Source organism: Pimephales promelas, chromosome 15, assembly GCF_988280905.1.
Source record: "Pimephales promelas chromosome 15, fPimPro1.hap1.1, whole genome shotgun sequence".
Lineage (NCBI taxonomy): Eukaryota > Metazoa > Chordata > Actinopteri > Cypriniformes > Leuciscidae > Pimephales > Pimephales promelas.
This window is the reverse complement of record NC_142783.1, coordinates 17,511,763-17,527,135: the sequence shown is the minus strand read 5'-3', so window position 1 is coordinate 17,527,135 and position 15,373 is coordinate 17,511,763. Positions and strand designations below refer to the sequence as shown.

Below are 15,373 nucleotides of genomic sequence, written 5' to 3'. Positions count from 1 at the left end.
CACCTCGTTAAACTGCACGTATCTATTGGTTTTCGCTAAGGCGGTACTCGTTTGTCGTGACTTCACTGGTCGTGAGTCGTCGATCTGTTTGGTCAGGTTTACAGAGTTGGGTTGACTACGCACAAACAGAAAAGGCTTGTGTGCCTTGCGATTGGAAGTTTACTTTAGGTACATAAAGTGACCATAAAAGGATAAAGTTGCGCAAAGTGATTCGCGGAGGAAAATGTCAATCACAACAACAACATATAAAACGTAACAACTATATAACATATAGTACTTTAAACACTCTGTTGTCAAAGTACAGGACCCCCCCCCCCCCCCCCCGACACACACACACACACACACAAACACACACCTAAAATGTATCGATTAATTTGTATAATTGATTTTTCTAACACTTTATTGGCTACTTTATAATATATAATATGATTTATTCTGCATGTTTATTGTGGACATGTAGGATAACTGAGTGATTATAGCCTAACCTTGTTTAAATTAGGCTACACCAAATACATGAATGTTCATTTAATTTAATTTAATTTAGGCTATATTTCTTAGAAAACAACCAAAATGTTCAACTACATTCAGACATTATCACAAATTGTATTAACCAGACTGGAAGCTCATATAAATTTAATAAAGAATAAATGTAATATTTAGTTTGATCTAAATTTTAAGCACCATTTTCTCTCATAATGTTTGGAAAAGACAAAAATTCAGTCACAAAATCTGCTAACATTGGAGTCCATGCAACAGCAGTAAATCCCCAGTAGACGGCAGACTCTGCCTTTTATTCTGCTGCTCATTTCATAGAACTCAAAAAAAAGGAAAAAAAAAAGAGAAACATTCTACAAAGAGGATTCTTTATTTCAAATCTACAAGAGGGTTATTTGCAATGCATTTAGATTTTTTTTTTATTAGCTAAAATACAGGTTTGTTCTCAGCTACATTCAGCTTATTAAAAATATATAAACGCATGCTAGTTAAAGGTATTCTACAGTAATAGAAGTTATTTACATTGCACTGAATTGTCCTAAAATACAACTTCATGTGTTTCACATACAGAGGAGCTACACAGAACATTGAATTTCATGAAAGATTCAAACATCAAATCCTCATTCACAAAAGAAGCAGTGCATTTGAAAAAAGGAAGATTTCAGCATTTCAGATTATTTTGTGCTTTAAACTTAAATACAAAAAAGTCAGTAGTTGTGTAGACTAGATCTGCTTATAAAGGACACTTTTAATTGGATTTCAAAAATAGTTTTAATGAATGTGTACTTCAACACCACGTATTTAGGCATTGTGTTCACATGAAACACTTCACAGCATAACCGAGACATTACTGTGTTGTGAACAGCATACACTGTTTTACTGACCCAAATTCACAACATATCGTTTTCATAAAAATATGCAATTACTTTACTTATTCAAATGTTTGCTGCATGCACACTTTGTTCTCATAAACATCAGACGAAAAAAAAAAAAGCAACACACCACCAAAAGCCACCAGCTGCATTCACTGTGAACAAAACCATCCAATAAGAATGTGATTTCAATATAGCACTGTAAAAGTGCGCTCATAAATATACAATTTCAATGAAATTCCACACAACTTTAATACAAAAATAACTAGATCGGCTGAGTGATTTTCGGCAATGCTCAAAATAGCTTCGATTTAAACAAACAATACAAAATTATGGCTTATCGGGTCACTGGTTTTCAGAAAAAAAGAGCTTTTGTGTGAATGCAGCGAGCATCTTTTGAGGCAGTTCTTGTATACACAGATAATGGTTCTGAATTATAACACAAAACTCAAATACACTTCATTTACTGAGTTCTCAAATTAACTTCCATTCAGACTTTGCTTTATATCATGTACACTACGCACACAAAAAGATATTTGCCTGAAGGTCTCATAGGCCTATAAAGCAGAATTAGATGTTTTACACAAAATTCAGCAAACGAAGCTCATTATTAATAATGCTAACGTTATCCAGTTCTTATACGGTCTGATTTAATTTAGTATATGCAGAAGTAATAAGCTTGGTAAAAGGAATAAGGTAAAAAAAAATGACTGGCTGAGGTACTGTACTATATGCTTTACGCCATTAAAACTGCATGTGCTAAGGTTGCATCATATAATAAATGCTTTTAGAAATAGATGATGAAACTTCCCACTGCAAACTGGAATCATTTATGCTATTGCAGGCTGAAATGAAAACACACTCTTACATTCATCCAGACAGTTTCTATATTGCACCTATTCAGTATCTTGAACTTGAAATTGGGTTCCAGTTCTTTTCATGCATACTCAATCTGTAGACCTAATACAGATTTATGCAATCTTCTATGCAATTAAAAGCACTACACTGGGATACATTTTAAAATAATGATATTGAATGTTGATATTGTTGATCTGCTTTTATTTGATATCCCACAATGACGTGTGAAAGCAGCTTCGGTTAATCACGATTGTCAGTTTAGAATTTAAAGTACTTTACATAATACTGTGAAAGTTGAGCTGGCATTTATAAGTATCCTATTTGCTTTAATTAAATTTTTATACTCATGAGAGTGCCAGCATATATTGTATCTTCTAAATATTAATATTTAAAGACTAAAATTTTGCCACGTTGGTATTTTATGTATGCCCAACCCGATCTCACGGTAATTCGTACGAATTTTACGAGGTGGCTAATTTGTAACAATTCGTACGACCCGACTCGTACGAATTAGTACGATTTTGGCTAAATCGTACATATTTTACGAGTTGGCCAATTCGTATGAATTCGTACGAATTACCTACCCCAGACCCCGCCCCTAAACCTACCCATCACGTGGGTTTAGACAAATCGTACAAATTCGTACAAGTGAGGTCTTACGAATTAGTAAGAATTAGCCACTTTTCGGTATGTCTGGGACCTGAACAAATGTATTATATGTATTCATGCTTGGGAAAAAAATAATAATAATAAAAAGCTTACTCTCATATTTTATTTTTACGTGACCAGGTTCCAAGAAAACAACTGTCAGCAGTAAATGAGTAAAAATTGGCATTGTGGAGTAAATTAAACTGGTTGTTTGTCAGTGGCTGGCAACTTTCTAAGTAACAGTTTATTTGTATTGATAGTCTGTAATATTCTTATGTGATGTGAGTGGCTTAAATCAAAATAACATACATCTAATCAAAGGTTTGAGGTCAATAATGTGTTTTTTTTTTTCTTCTTTTTTAGAAATGAATACTTTTATTCAGCAAGGATGCATTAAAGTAATCAAAAATGTCAGTAAAGACATTTATAATGTTTCAAAGGATTTCAGTAACACTTCTGAATAAGGTTTCATTAGTTAACTACTTTTGTTAACACAAACTTATAATGAACAATTAATTTCTACAGCATTTATTAATCTTAGTTCATTTCAACATTTACTACTATATTATTAAAATCAAACGTTGTTTTTCTTAACATTGCAAAGTTAACAAAAAATTAACTGTATTTTTGTAAACTGATATTAAAGATTAATAAATACTGTAATAAATGTATTGCTCATTTCAAAGAAATGCTTTTCCTTTTGAAAATTCTGAAAAAAATGTTTTCCACATTGATAATAAGAAATGTTTCTTGATCAAATCAGCATATTACAGTAAAATATATTAAGATAGCAAACAATTATTTTAAATTAGATTATTATTTTACAATATAACCATTTTTACTGTATTTTTGATCAACTAAATGCCGCCTTGGTGAGCAGAAGAGATAAAAACATTAAAAGATCCCAGCCCCAAACGTTTGAATGCTAACAGTCGAAAAAGAAAGTGGTCTTATGCCAAAATCAAAAAAGCTTTTAGGAGTGGAAAGGTTTAATCTTGTATAAGTAACTCCATGAGGCATTTATCTGTGTGCTTTCATTCCGTATCTAGAATGAGAAATGAATCCATTAAGCTGCCTTGTACAAATACTTGGAAGGTATGCACATAAATAGAGCAGTGATTTAGCTTGTGCTAATTGTGAGTCCTTTATATATTAAACTACCACCTGCGTGGAGGTAATAGGTTTGAAATGTCTCAACTGAATGCCATGAGAGAAGCTGGCAGTAGAAGCCAAGTTCTTTGTGTCGTTTCCCAAAATTGCCCGGTTCTGTCTGCTCCTCTCGTCATATTCACAGATTTGTTTGTTTGTTCAAGGCCCTGCCGTTCATTGACAAGGGAACTACAAAGGGCCTTTGAACTGGTTCCCAGAGAGATGTTGGCGGATGGAGGGTTTGGATCCTGCTGCATCACCGAGCTTTCGCCACACCACCTGAACACACAAAGCAAACACACAGTTGGGTCACAGCTTTGACTACTTGAAATCTTGTGAAATGAAAAGTGTCTTCAAAATATTTATCCTGTGCTACTGTACAGTTTGTCCTGGAATAGACATCTGGTCATATTATAATGTGCAGATTTTTTATATTGTGTGTGATGGTAATTATGATGTGATTGTTCTGGAGATAGATCTTCCCAACAGAACACATTAGCTCGCAGCCAAATAACTAGAAAAACAAAAACAAGTGTTAAAAAATAATAATAATATATATATATATATATTGACCATTTTAGCACTGATACTTAATAAACCAACTCATCAACTTTAAATTAAATTAATATTTTAAATAAATTACTTCAATTTTTATTATAAAAATGACAGATTTTAACTTCTTAGGAAAAAGTGTTAATTATAACTTTCCTGGTATTACATTTTTTTCTGTATTTATTAGATAAGTTGATAAGTTTTTCAAACTTAATATATATATATATATATATATATATATATATATATATTAAAATAATAATAATAATAATAAATATATATATATAATATATATGGAAAAAAATAATATATATATATATATATATATATATATATATATATATATATATATATATATGGATTACACATTATATTATATTTTTATATTATAATATAATAAATTACATTATATTATATTTTTCAAACCAAACCTGAAAAGTAAAAAAAAAAAAAAAAAAAAAAAAAATATTGCATTGACTAAACATACAGAGAGATCTTCTAAAAGTGGGTTGAGTGGGACTGGGGACTAATTATAATCAGAAAAGAAAGAAGCCCTTGTGCTATCTGAGATTTTGCTTTTAACAGGCTGCGGTTCTCGGGGCAGAAACAAATCACAGGTCCCAGATTCCAGGGGCCCTTCAGGGAGCTGATAAACCTGCATTGTTTCAGCGATCAAGTTATTTTAATTGCACGGACAACTGTGCAGTAAACACTCTGAGGACTTTTGCCAAGGCCTCTCATTAAAGTGGTCTGAAAATGGGTCTCTGTTGTGAAACATTCAAACAGTGTCCTCAATCAAAGTCGGCGTAATTACACAAAGTGACAGGAAAACAAACACATGGGAAAGGGAGCACAAACTTACAGCCTCTTTCTGTTGAACAGGGATTTATCAATGCACTAGAGGAATCTAAGCTGAGGTTCAGGGTAGGGGGCAGATGGGAGATGCTACTAGGTAGACTCACATTACACATCTCTCTGACAATGGCTTTCTCTTTCTCACTGAGATCCTCCTCATAGTCCTCTGGGATCTTCCTGTCTAGGTTCTCATGGACTTCTAATACCTACAAAGCAAATCAATAGAGGGTTAAATGATTAGCGGTGTTAACTAAAGCAAGCTTCTCTGTTACTATACTTAACTGACTTGAATGAACCCAACCCAAGGTAATTTATGCTACAACATGAATAAAACCTCAGATGAAAAGTGCAAACTTTTTTTGGTCATAAAACAAATTAAAGGGGGACCTGATTCAGAATATAACAGAGACAAGAGGCTGGGCTATTTCCACTTGCAGCAGTAAGAAAAAAACATACAATAATCACTCCCCAGCACACCTTAGCAACCACCTGGCAACAACCTAGAACAGCTTAGTCTAGTCAGTGTTTTTATTAAGTTTTTATTAAGCTATAAACTATTAATCTTTTTTTGTTGTTGTTGTTGTTAATTGAAATAAAGCTGAATTAAATTCAAATATAAATATTAGAGGGAAAAAAAGAAAATTAGAAATGTTGCATTGGGAACTAACTTAAATTATTACGTTTAAACTGTATTAAAGTACTAAAACTTAAACTAATATAATTTAAAGTTGTAAAAAAAAAAAAAAAAAAAAAATCTATTACAATGACAAAACCTGTAACGTGCATGCTATGTGTCCTAGACTTCAGGGGCAAAAGCATAAATTTGTAAGGGGGCCCCAGTCATTACAGTCATAAAAAACCCAAATGACCCCCAACCCCTTAATCTGTTCTTTCTGAGCAGTTTCAAAAGTGACAAAAAAATTATAATAGCAAACAATAGGAAAAATAAGAGACAAAAAAGATACAAATGAAATAACTATTTCTAAACAGACATTGAATAAACTAATCAAATGTAAAAATTAAACTTTGTATAGTCTTCACCGTATGAATCAAATATAATATGAAGCACTCATGCAGTTTTTTTTTCAGTTTCCTTGTCCAGTATCGTTTTTATTTAACGTGGTTGTATTAATGTTTTCTCCTGCATTTTTCTGTGTGGATTTAATAACTTGTTATTGTTGTGCACTCTCTGCAATCAAACGTGACAATAACAAAATTACTAAAATTAAAATGAAAACTAAAAATATAAAAATAAAAGTTTATTCAGAATATTAATAAATTCTATAAGTGTATATCAATAATACTAAAATTACACTGGACCTTGCACAGCGTCAGCAAGTTTTGCACAGGCAAGCACCACTTAATCTCAGAAAATTTCAAATAAATTATTTTGTTGTATTTTATTTTTGTTTATTGTGGTATTTATTGTCGTACCGGTATTTATATTCTATTTAGTTCTCTCTGCTTCCATTGACCAATGTTTTGTTTTCGAGACCCAAAAGTTCACAGACAATCCTCTAGGTGACAGTATTAGTATAACAATAGTTCAACTCATAAAATGAATGATGCGTCCTAAAACCTATTCAAGGGGAATCAAGCAAGAAACCAATCAGGCGTTTCTACCACAAAACTCTATCTAATTCCTGTGAAATCAGGCTTGATCATTAACTTTTTAATGATTTATCACACTTTTTATGGGGATGACAAAGAGCGGACAAGACATTATTAAAAAATGATGTGGGAATTCAACTGGGAAATGATGCTGCAAACCAGCCTTGAATGAAGTAGAATGCATGATCACTGCTAGGCCATGAAATTACCAGTAATATTTCAGCATAATACAATTTAGCATAATATTTTAGCATACATAGAATTCAAACACAAGAAGTGTGGCTTGATTTTGTAACATCAGCATCATAACCTTACTTTCATGGCATGTACAACAGCCTCTGGTTTCTGTGCTGCCGGCAGGTATCCTGTGACAGGGGGCGGCAGATCCCCTCCAGGCATCCGTGTAGACCCCTGTGGACAGATGGACACACATTCGTCATGATCAAAGATCACCCATACTACACTCTCAGATTACCAGAAGAGATCCGAGCACTGGAAAAGCCATTAGCTGTTTCTCTGAGTCAACTCAGGCTCGAAATTGGTTAAGCCATCTCATTATAACTCATCTCTGCTTGTACCCCCTTCATGGGTACCCATCAACAAAGAGCTCTTTCAGTGCACAGGGTCTTGTGAGCCCCAGTATAGACACAGCCCTTTGAATCCCGTTCTAGCGTTAAATCCACAACAATTGAGCTGGCATTTCAGCAGTGGGGTCGGGAGAGGACCCCTGGATGGAAACTGCAACTCGCTTTTGGCCTGAGAGAACAAGACTGTGATGTTCACTTGCAGTTTCCAGCAGGTTTATTGAGGGCTGGAGCCGTGGGTACTTTACCCTGGACTGACCCGAGAACATCCCGACCCAATGCTCACTGTCATGCATCGCCATGTAGCCTGATTAGAGAGGCCCATGAGTCCCACAATTCATTCTGGATGGATTCGTTTGCCAGTAAAAGCCAAGCAGTGGTCGACGTTATGGATTTTTTAATAGCAAAAGTCAATGACTATCCAGGCCTTTAAAACTGAATTATCTCATATAAACTTATAAAATACAATTATATATAATATGATATGATATTAAATTATATATATATATATATATATATATATATATATATATATATATATATATCCAAACCTTATATATATTATATCTAAATAAATCTTCAACCAAGATTACACAGTTTATTAAGTGTTTACATTGTAGTATATGGGTGCAGAATGATTGCAATAAAATAGTCTTTCATGTGTTTGTTCTATTGACCAAAAAAGACACAATTTTATCAGATCATCAGATTATAGATTATTAAATAATCTATTAAGTAGTAAGTGGCATCTCAAGGCATTAACAGGAAATGAGTGACCATCCTATTTGTTTTGGAGCCCAGTTTTGAACCCTTGCCACGAGGAACATCTGTGTGATTGACTAGCATGCCAAGGGCTGTCACTAAAAGAGTACTGGTGATAGATAGAGCCAAATTCAATCATTAAGATATTTCTATAGTCCGATCAAATCCAGGACCAAAAAATTATTGGATAGTCTGAAGAGGCTTTCTATAATCCACAAAATGCATTGATTATAAACATTACTTTGAAATCAGAATCAGATAACAGGCCATAGCTGGATTAAACAAATCCAAAAACTAGACTCTGACTGGTCAGCTGCGCATACAACCTTACTCTGATGTGTGTGGCACTTCTCATTAAAAAAGACAGGAAAATGTGGATGATGTATGTATAAAAGTTATAGGTCCATCAGCCATAAAAAAGCTAAATTAAAAAAATAAATAATGGTTAAAAAAAATAAATAAATAAATAAATAAAGACAGATCCTGGGCAGTTAAAACGAGCACCTAAGAAGAACAAATAGCCTTATTTCCAAAGGTTTTAAAAGATATTCAAAGGTTTGTGGTCAGTAAGATTTAAATAAATAAATAAATAAAAAGTTATTCAGCAATGACTATTTCAAATAAAAGTGCTTCTTTTTTTGAATCTATATTCATCAAAAAGTCTTGAAAAATCAGTATCACAGTTTCCACAACTATATTGCATCAAGCAGCACAACTGCTTTCAATATTGATAATAATAAGAAATGTTTCTTGAGCAGCAAATCATCATATTGTGATGATTTCTGAAGGATCATGTGACAAGTAACTGGAGTAATGATGCTGCAAATTCAGCTTTGATCACAGGAATAAATTCTATTTTAAAATATAGGCTATTAAAAAAAAAACTTATTTTGAGTTTTCTTTTTTGCTGTTGTTGGAGAATTCTGCTTGTCCTATGTACATGTGAAAGAAGCATGCTGTACATGTGAAAGAAGCGTGCATGTGATGTAATGCCAAGCAGAAAAAACTAGGGTCATAGAAAAAACTAGGGTCAGAGAGTGGAAAAGTACCCAAAAAACACTTGTAGCACAGATGCAGGTATTGGAAGGCACTGGGAGAGAAACAAATTGTATACAATGTAACAATGTGCCACCGAGAAAAGCGTACTAAAACAAGGAGCCCATTGTGTAAAAAGATACTTATACAGGAGCCAATTGTGTAAAAAGAAACTAATACAGATGTTCATTTTTTTAAAAGAAAAGATACGCATGCGCAAAGAAGGTTGGCCCAATTAAAAATAAAATGATGATGCAGGTGTTTGTAATCTGGGAGGAGTAATAAGGAGGAGCAAAGAGAGAAATGATAACAATTTTAGCGCTAATTGGGTACCACAAGGTATAAAAATGTGTGCAGACTATTGTAAGATTAGATCACTGGCCGACATCTCACTTTATTGAACTGCTCAATAAAGTTGCTTTTCTGAGACCCAAGGCCTCGACTCTGAGCAATTTTCTTCACGACCTGAACCAGACTTTGATGATTTGAATTGAGACTGAAAATCTGCCACAACACTGTCAGTCACAGAAGACCCACGGACCGCAAAAGATGCTCCCAAATCTTAAGTTCTCATTCTCCCGAATCTGTCTGGTGCCTTCGACATTGTGAATCATCAGATCCTTCCATCCACCCTCTCATCTCTGGGCTCACAGGTACTCCAGTCCACTGGTTTGAGTCCTATCTCAAAGGTAGGTCCTTCAGGGATCACATGGAGAGGCGAGGTATCCAAAGCACATCAACTGACCACAGGGGTTCCTCAGGGTTCAGTGCTTGGAACCCTCCTCTTTTCTATTTACACCACATCACTGGGACCCATCATACAGGCACATGGTTTCTCTTACCATTGCTATGCTTGTAAAACCCAGATCTACCTCTCATTTCAACCAGATGATCCCACAATAGCTGCACGGATCTCAAGCTGTCCGGCGGGCATCTCGGCATGGATGAAGGAACATCACCTGCAGCTCAACCTGGCAAAGACTGAGATTCTCATCCTTCCTGCCTATCCGGACCGTCTCTAGAGCATGACTTCGCCATTCAGCTAGATTCTTCCTCAATCACCCCATCAAGGTCGGTCAGAAATATATGAGTAATCTTACAAAAGACATCTCTACAAAGACATCTCGATCATGCCAGTTTGCACTGCACAACATCAGGAAGATCAGGCCTTTCTTAACTGAGCATGCAACACAACTTCACGTCCAGGACCTGGTCATTTCTAGGCTGGATTACTGCAATGCTCTTCTGGCTGGACTTCCATCATGTGCAACTAAACCTCTACAAATGATTCAGAACGCTGCAGCTTGTCTTATCTTCAACAAGCCCAAAAGGGCCCGCATCACTCCTCTGTTCATCTCTCTGCACTGGCTACCATTCGCTTCTCGCATCAAGTTCAAGGCATTGACACTTGCTTACAGATCTATCACAGGCTCAGCTCCTTCCTACTTTCACTCGCTCCTACGAGTCTACGTCCCTACCAGAAGCCTACGATGAGTCGACAGCTCGTGGTACCATTACAGAGAGCCGAAAAAATATAACATTCTCATTCACGGTTCCATGCTGGTGGAATGATTCATTCGGAATGCAGAATCCCTGACAACATTCAAAAGACAACCGAAAATTCATCTCCATGAGCATACAATAAAATAACTAAAAAGTAAATTTCCTTTCCCCTTAACCCTCCCTTGTCTGGCTTATGCTACTCCGAGCAATGCCTGCACTTTGTATTTTGAGCACTTCTTGTGTTGTTTTTGCCCCTTCATGACGACTTGCTTAATTTTGTCCTAATTTGTAAATCGCTTTGCTAAATGACTAAATGTAAATGTTAAAATGTAGTAATATTTTACATTATTACTGGGTTTACTGTATTTTTGTAGAAATACTGACCCCAAACATGGTCTAAATATACATTCCTGTCAAAAAGCACATTTTACTAGGGTTAAGCAACTCTAAATCAGTTGAAGCACCAAACTACTCTGATTACCTCTCCTCAACTTCAACCTCAGGTAACCCCTAACAACAGCAACTGATCTGTTGTGTCACTTGTACGAACCTGATTATTGTTTCAGCAGTTGGCTACTGAATTATTTAGTGCCATCTCCCCCCGTGATTAAAGTGAAAGTTCAAAGCCATGCTAATGAAGCGATGTGCTCGTAGACAGAGCTGAGACGAGCTGGGATAAAATAAGTGCAGAAGCCTCTGAGGACGAGACCCACACCACTCTCTAATTGATTTCTCTTTCCTGTAGGAGCTGTCTCTCATATTAAAGTGGAGCAGCTGCACTGTCAGAGCTGATGAGTGCACTTATTAGCAAAGGCACCAGGTTCACAGATGACCTTTTCTGAGGATACGGGTGTAGGGGAATGATGATGGTGATGAAGATGATGTTATCTCATGAGAGAGAGAGAGAGAGAGAGAGAGAGAGAGAGAGAGAGAGAGAGAGAGAGAGAGAGAGAGAGAGAGAGGGGGGAAAGAAAGAATCTGTTTAACCAGATTTCTTGATTTAATTGAGACATTAAGAGAGATATTCTCTAATATTTGAGGGAAATTTTCGTAAAAGACATGATGAAAACAAAGAATGAAAACAAGCCAGTGAGGTACAGAAAAACAGTATATTGAAGGGAATCTTTTTGCAGTGGAGAAAATTAAATGAAACAGAAAGGAGTTTGGAGCAAATGTACAAAACATATTTAACAGCATTCTGTTCTACTCCTTATAGACCTTATGTACTCCTATATTATATTTATACAGTAAAATTACATGACAAACCCCTGCAAGGCATGGATCAGCACTGAGACTCCAGCAGAGTTCAGAGCACAACAAACCTCTGCAAGGCCACAGGAAATTACCTATGATGAGCAAAGCATCTTTCACTAATTTTTTCACAATTTGTTTTTAGAATTTTAACTTCAAAAAGTTATTGTTCTCAGGACAACAATGACTACAGGCCAGTGGCCTTAACAGCCAATGTCATGAAATCTTTGGAGACGATTATGATAGAAGAGCTGGCGCTAATGATGCTATCTGTACACTAATGCACCTTGTTCTGAAGCACCAGTTGCATAGACTGCTTCTTTTTTTTTGTTCTGCATTTAATACAATTCACCCACATATGCTGGAGAAATTAGTTAATTTAAAAGTCAATCCTTTCTTGATTTTTGGTATCATTTGTTTTAAACAAAGAGGACACAATAAATGAAATTGAATTATGTGTTGTCTGATGTCGAAGTAAGAAGTACAGGGGTCCACAAGGTTGTGTAGGCCCACCATTTTTTGTTCACTCTTTACACAAATGATTATGTTAGTCAACAACAAATCAGTTTGTAATGACATTTTTTGGATGATACTGAATAAATGTGAGTCTATTAACAAGAGATTCTATCATTGTTGACTATAAAGCTGCCATGGAAGTGTAATGATCATCATTAGCACATTAATGTCAAGAAAGCTGAAGAGGTCATCATACATGCCAGACCATTGGGTGATAAGACAGTAGGCTGCGGTAGGCTAAATTATTTATGAGAGTGGTAATGGACAATTCCGCTTCCAGCCTGTAGGGCGACCGCAGACGAAACGTTTCTTGGTGTTGCTTTAAGCTCTTTGGCACAGGTCAATTCTCATCTGCTTCTACAAAGAGCAATGCAGAATCCTGTAACCAGCTGGAATTGCAACAGCTAATTGTTGCCAAATCTCTTCCAAATCGGCTCAACATGACAAATCTTTTTAAGCTCAACTGTGATTTAGGTTTTGGCTCTGATGCAAAATAACGGGGTCACGTTAGATTGCATCATTTTTAATACGTACATTTTGTAAGGTGTCCTGAAACTGGGATAGTGAGGAGAGCTGGGACTCTGAGTGATACAGGGACAGTCCTTTCCGAAGTGTCTTCAGATCGCCCACATTGCCCTGCTGTAGAGAGAAGCATTAATATGTCAAACACAGATTCATTTAGATAAATAGAAGAATTAACAGCAAAGATTTATCAGACACAAAAGATCTTTCAGTTACCTAGATAAATCAAACCAAACCAAAATAAAATACAACAAATAGTATTATGTACTGTATATAAGACGTGTTTTCCAGTAGAAGGCAATCAAAACGATTCATTGATGAAGAGAAAGTTCAATAGAACAACATTCAATTGTAATTTAAATACTTTGTAACTTTATACAATTCTTTACTGTCACTTTTGATCAATTTAATGCATCCTTATAATAAATAATACTAATTTATTTTTAAAAAATCTCACTGACCCCAAACGTTTTAAATGTATTGTGTATGTGTAGACTCAGAGAAATGAGAAAACCCAATCATTGTCCAGACATAAAGCTTAATGTCATAAAATGCCAGATCACTTGTTTTCCAAAAGGTCATTTGTACTTATATAGCAAACAAAAATGTATACAATGCACAAATCCTCAATAATAAAGTCACTGATTATTTAACCTCTAAAATATAAAATATGAGAAGCCTTACAATAAGTTAATTTAAGACATGAGCTCACTTGTCATCTATGGATGTGTAAAAAAAAAAAAAAGGATGAAATCAATTTGTATAACTAGAAAGCTCCAAGACTGAGTGTGTGATTGCAAACTCTTTTATCTAGTCTCTCTGATCACTAGTTTAACAAATACAGTAGTTTCAACCTTTCCTGACCTCTTCTCACAACACCTGACAACTGCAAATCTCATAGTTCTCTTCCGAGAGGTTCTCTCGTATTGCATAAGTTTAGCTTACGCTATGGGAAAGATTCATTGTCTCAAGACATTGAAGCCAAAAATTATGCTCAATTTTGTATCTATTGTACAGTAAATGCTGTTCAGAAGCTAGCAGACCTAGAGCAGGCTGTCTAGCGTACTCATTGGCTGCCCTGCAGCAACAGTAGCAGCCTACCAGTGAGCCCGACATGACGTCATGTCCAATGAAGGGCGCCCAACGCCCTCAACGCGTCCTAGCCCGCCATGTTATCTGCACTCTGTGACTGGGCCAGGAACACGCTGCTCTTTTCCTCTCATTTGGAGGATGTGAGCATTGTGTGGAGCTTCCGATGTCGACCCCGTCACCACCGAAGCTGTCACTTCGCCCTTTGTAAGACCGTGCAGTCAAACGTGTGGGGGTCTGTCTGTCAACACTGCGTATCTTGAGTTCGGACCAAATGACTCAAAAGTCATCCTCAAACCTAGACATGGATAAGTTCCTAAAGTGATTGGCACTCCGTTCAGAGCAGAGGTAATTTCCCTATCGGTAACATCGCAGTGTGAGCGATGTTAATCTCCTCTGACCAGTCAGGGCATTGAAGGTTTACATTACCCGCTCTGCCCCTTTCAGGTGCTCGGAGAAGCTTTTCGTTTTGTTCGTCTCACCGCCTCAAAACAGAGCCTATCTAGATGGATAGTGGACGTTATTGCAGCTGCTTATGCTTCAAAAGGTCTGCAATGCCCTTTGGGCGTCAGGGCTCATTCCAGAGGCATGGTCTCTTCATGGGCATGATCCATATGTCATAGTCATGACATATGTGTGGCGGCAGACTGGGCCTCCCCATCCACCTTTGTCAGGTTTCATAACCTGGAAGTTCCTGGAAGTAGCCCGCTCTGCAGACTAAACTGCTGTCAGTTAAAGTGAGATGCCAGTTCTATCCAGGTGTTATATATACGCGTTATACTGTATTATAATATGTTTCTACTGGAATGTTTTAAGTTTTCATTATTTATTCAAATTAATATCAGTATTGTGATTAATTAGTTAATTAATTTAACTACGTTTAACTACGTTTCACATTCAATTGCTCTGAATGAGCCTCGGCGCGGCTGCAGATTATACAATAAGAGACACTTTTCAAAGTCTGTGATTGTAGCGTCTTTTAGCGGCAAAAGGCAGCAAATACACCCCAAATTTTACGGCCGTGGCAGAACTACGGCAGTAAAAGCCGCATTCTGGTTGTCTACCTACTGT

General features: G+C 36.0%; 1 protein-coding gene across 2 annotated transcripts in view; it reads right to left on the bottom strand.

Moving 5' to 3' along the window:
• Positions 1-846: 846 nt before the first annotated feature.
• ccdc85ca (coiled-coil domain containing 85C, a) overlaps positions 847-15,373 on the bottom strand; it is a 41,481-nt gene continuing 26,954 nt past the window's right edge. Inside the window, exons 3-6 of one of the 2 annotated variants that reach the window (XM_039671076.2) lie at positions 13,226-13,330; positions 7,356-7,451; positions 5,537-5,635; positions 847-4,301 (exon numbers count right to left, since the gene is read on the bottom strand). In XM_039671076.2, coding sequence (XP_039527010.1) covers positions 4,212-4,301; positions 5,537-5,635; positions 7,356-7,451; positions 13,226-13,330 — 390 coding nt within the window. In that variant the 3' untranslated portion in view covers positions 847-4,211. The remainder of the gene's footprint in view (positions 4,302-5,536; positions 5,636-7,355; positions 7,452-13,225; positions 13,331-15,373) is intronic. The other variant, XM_039671083.2, reaches the window with a different exon arrangement.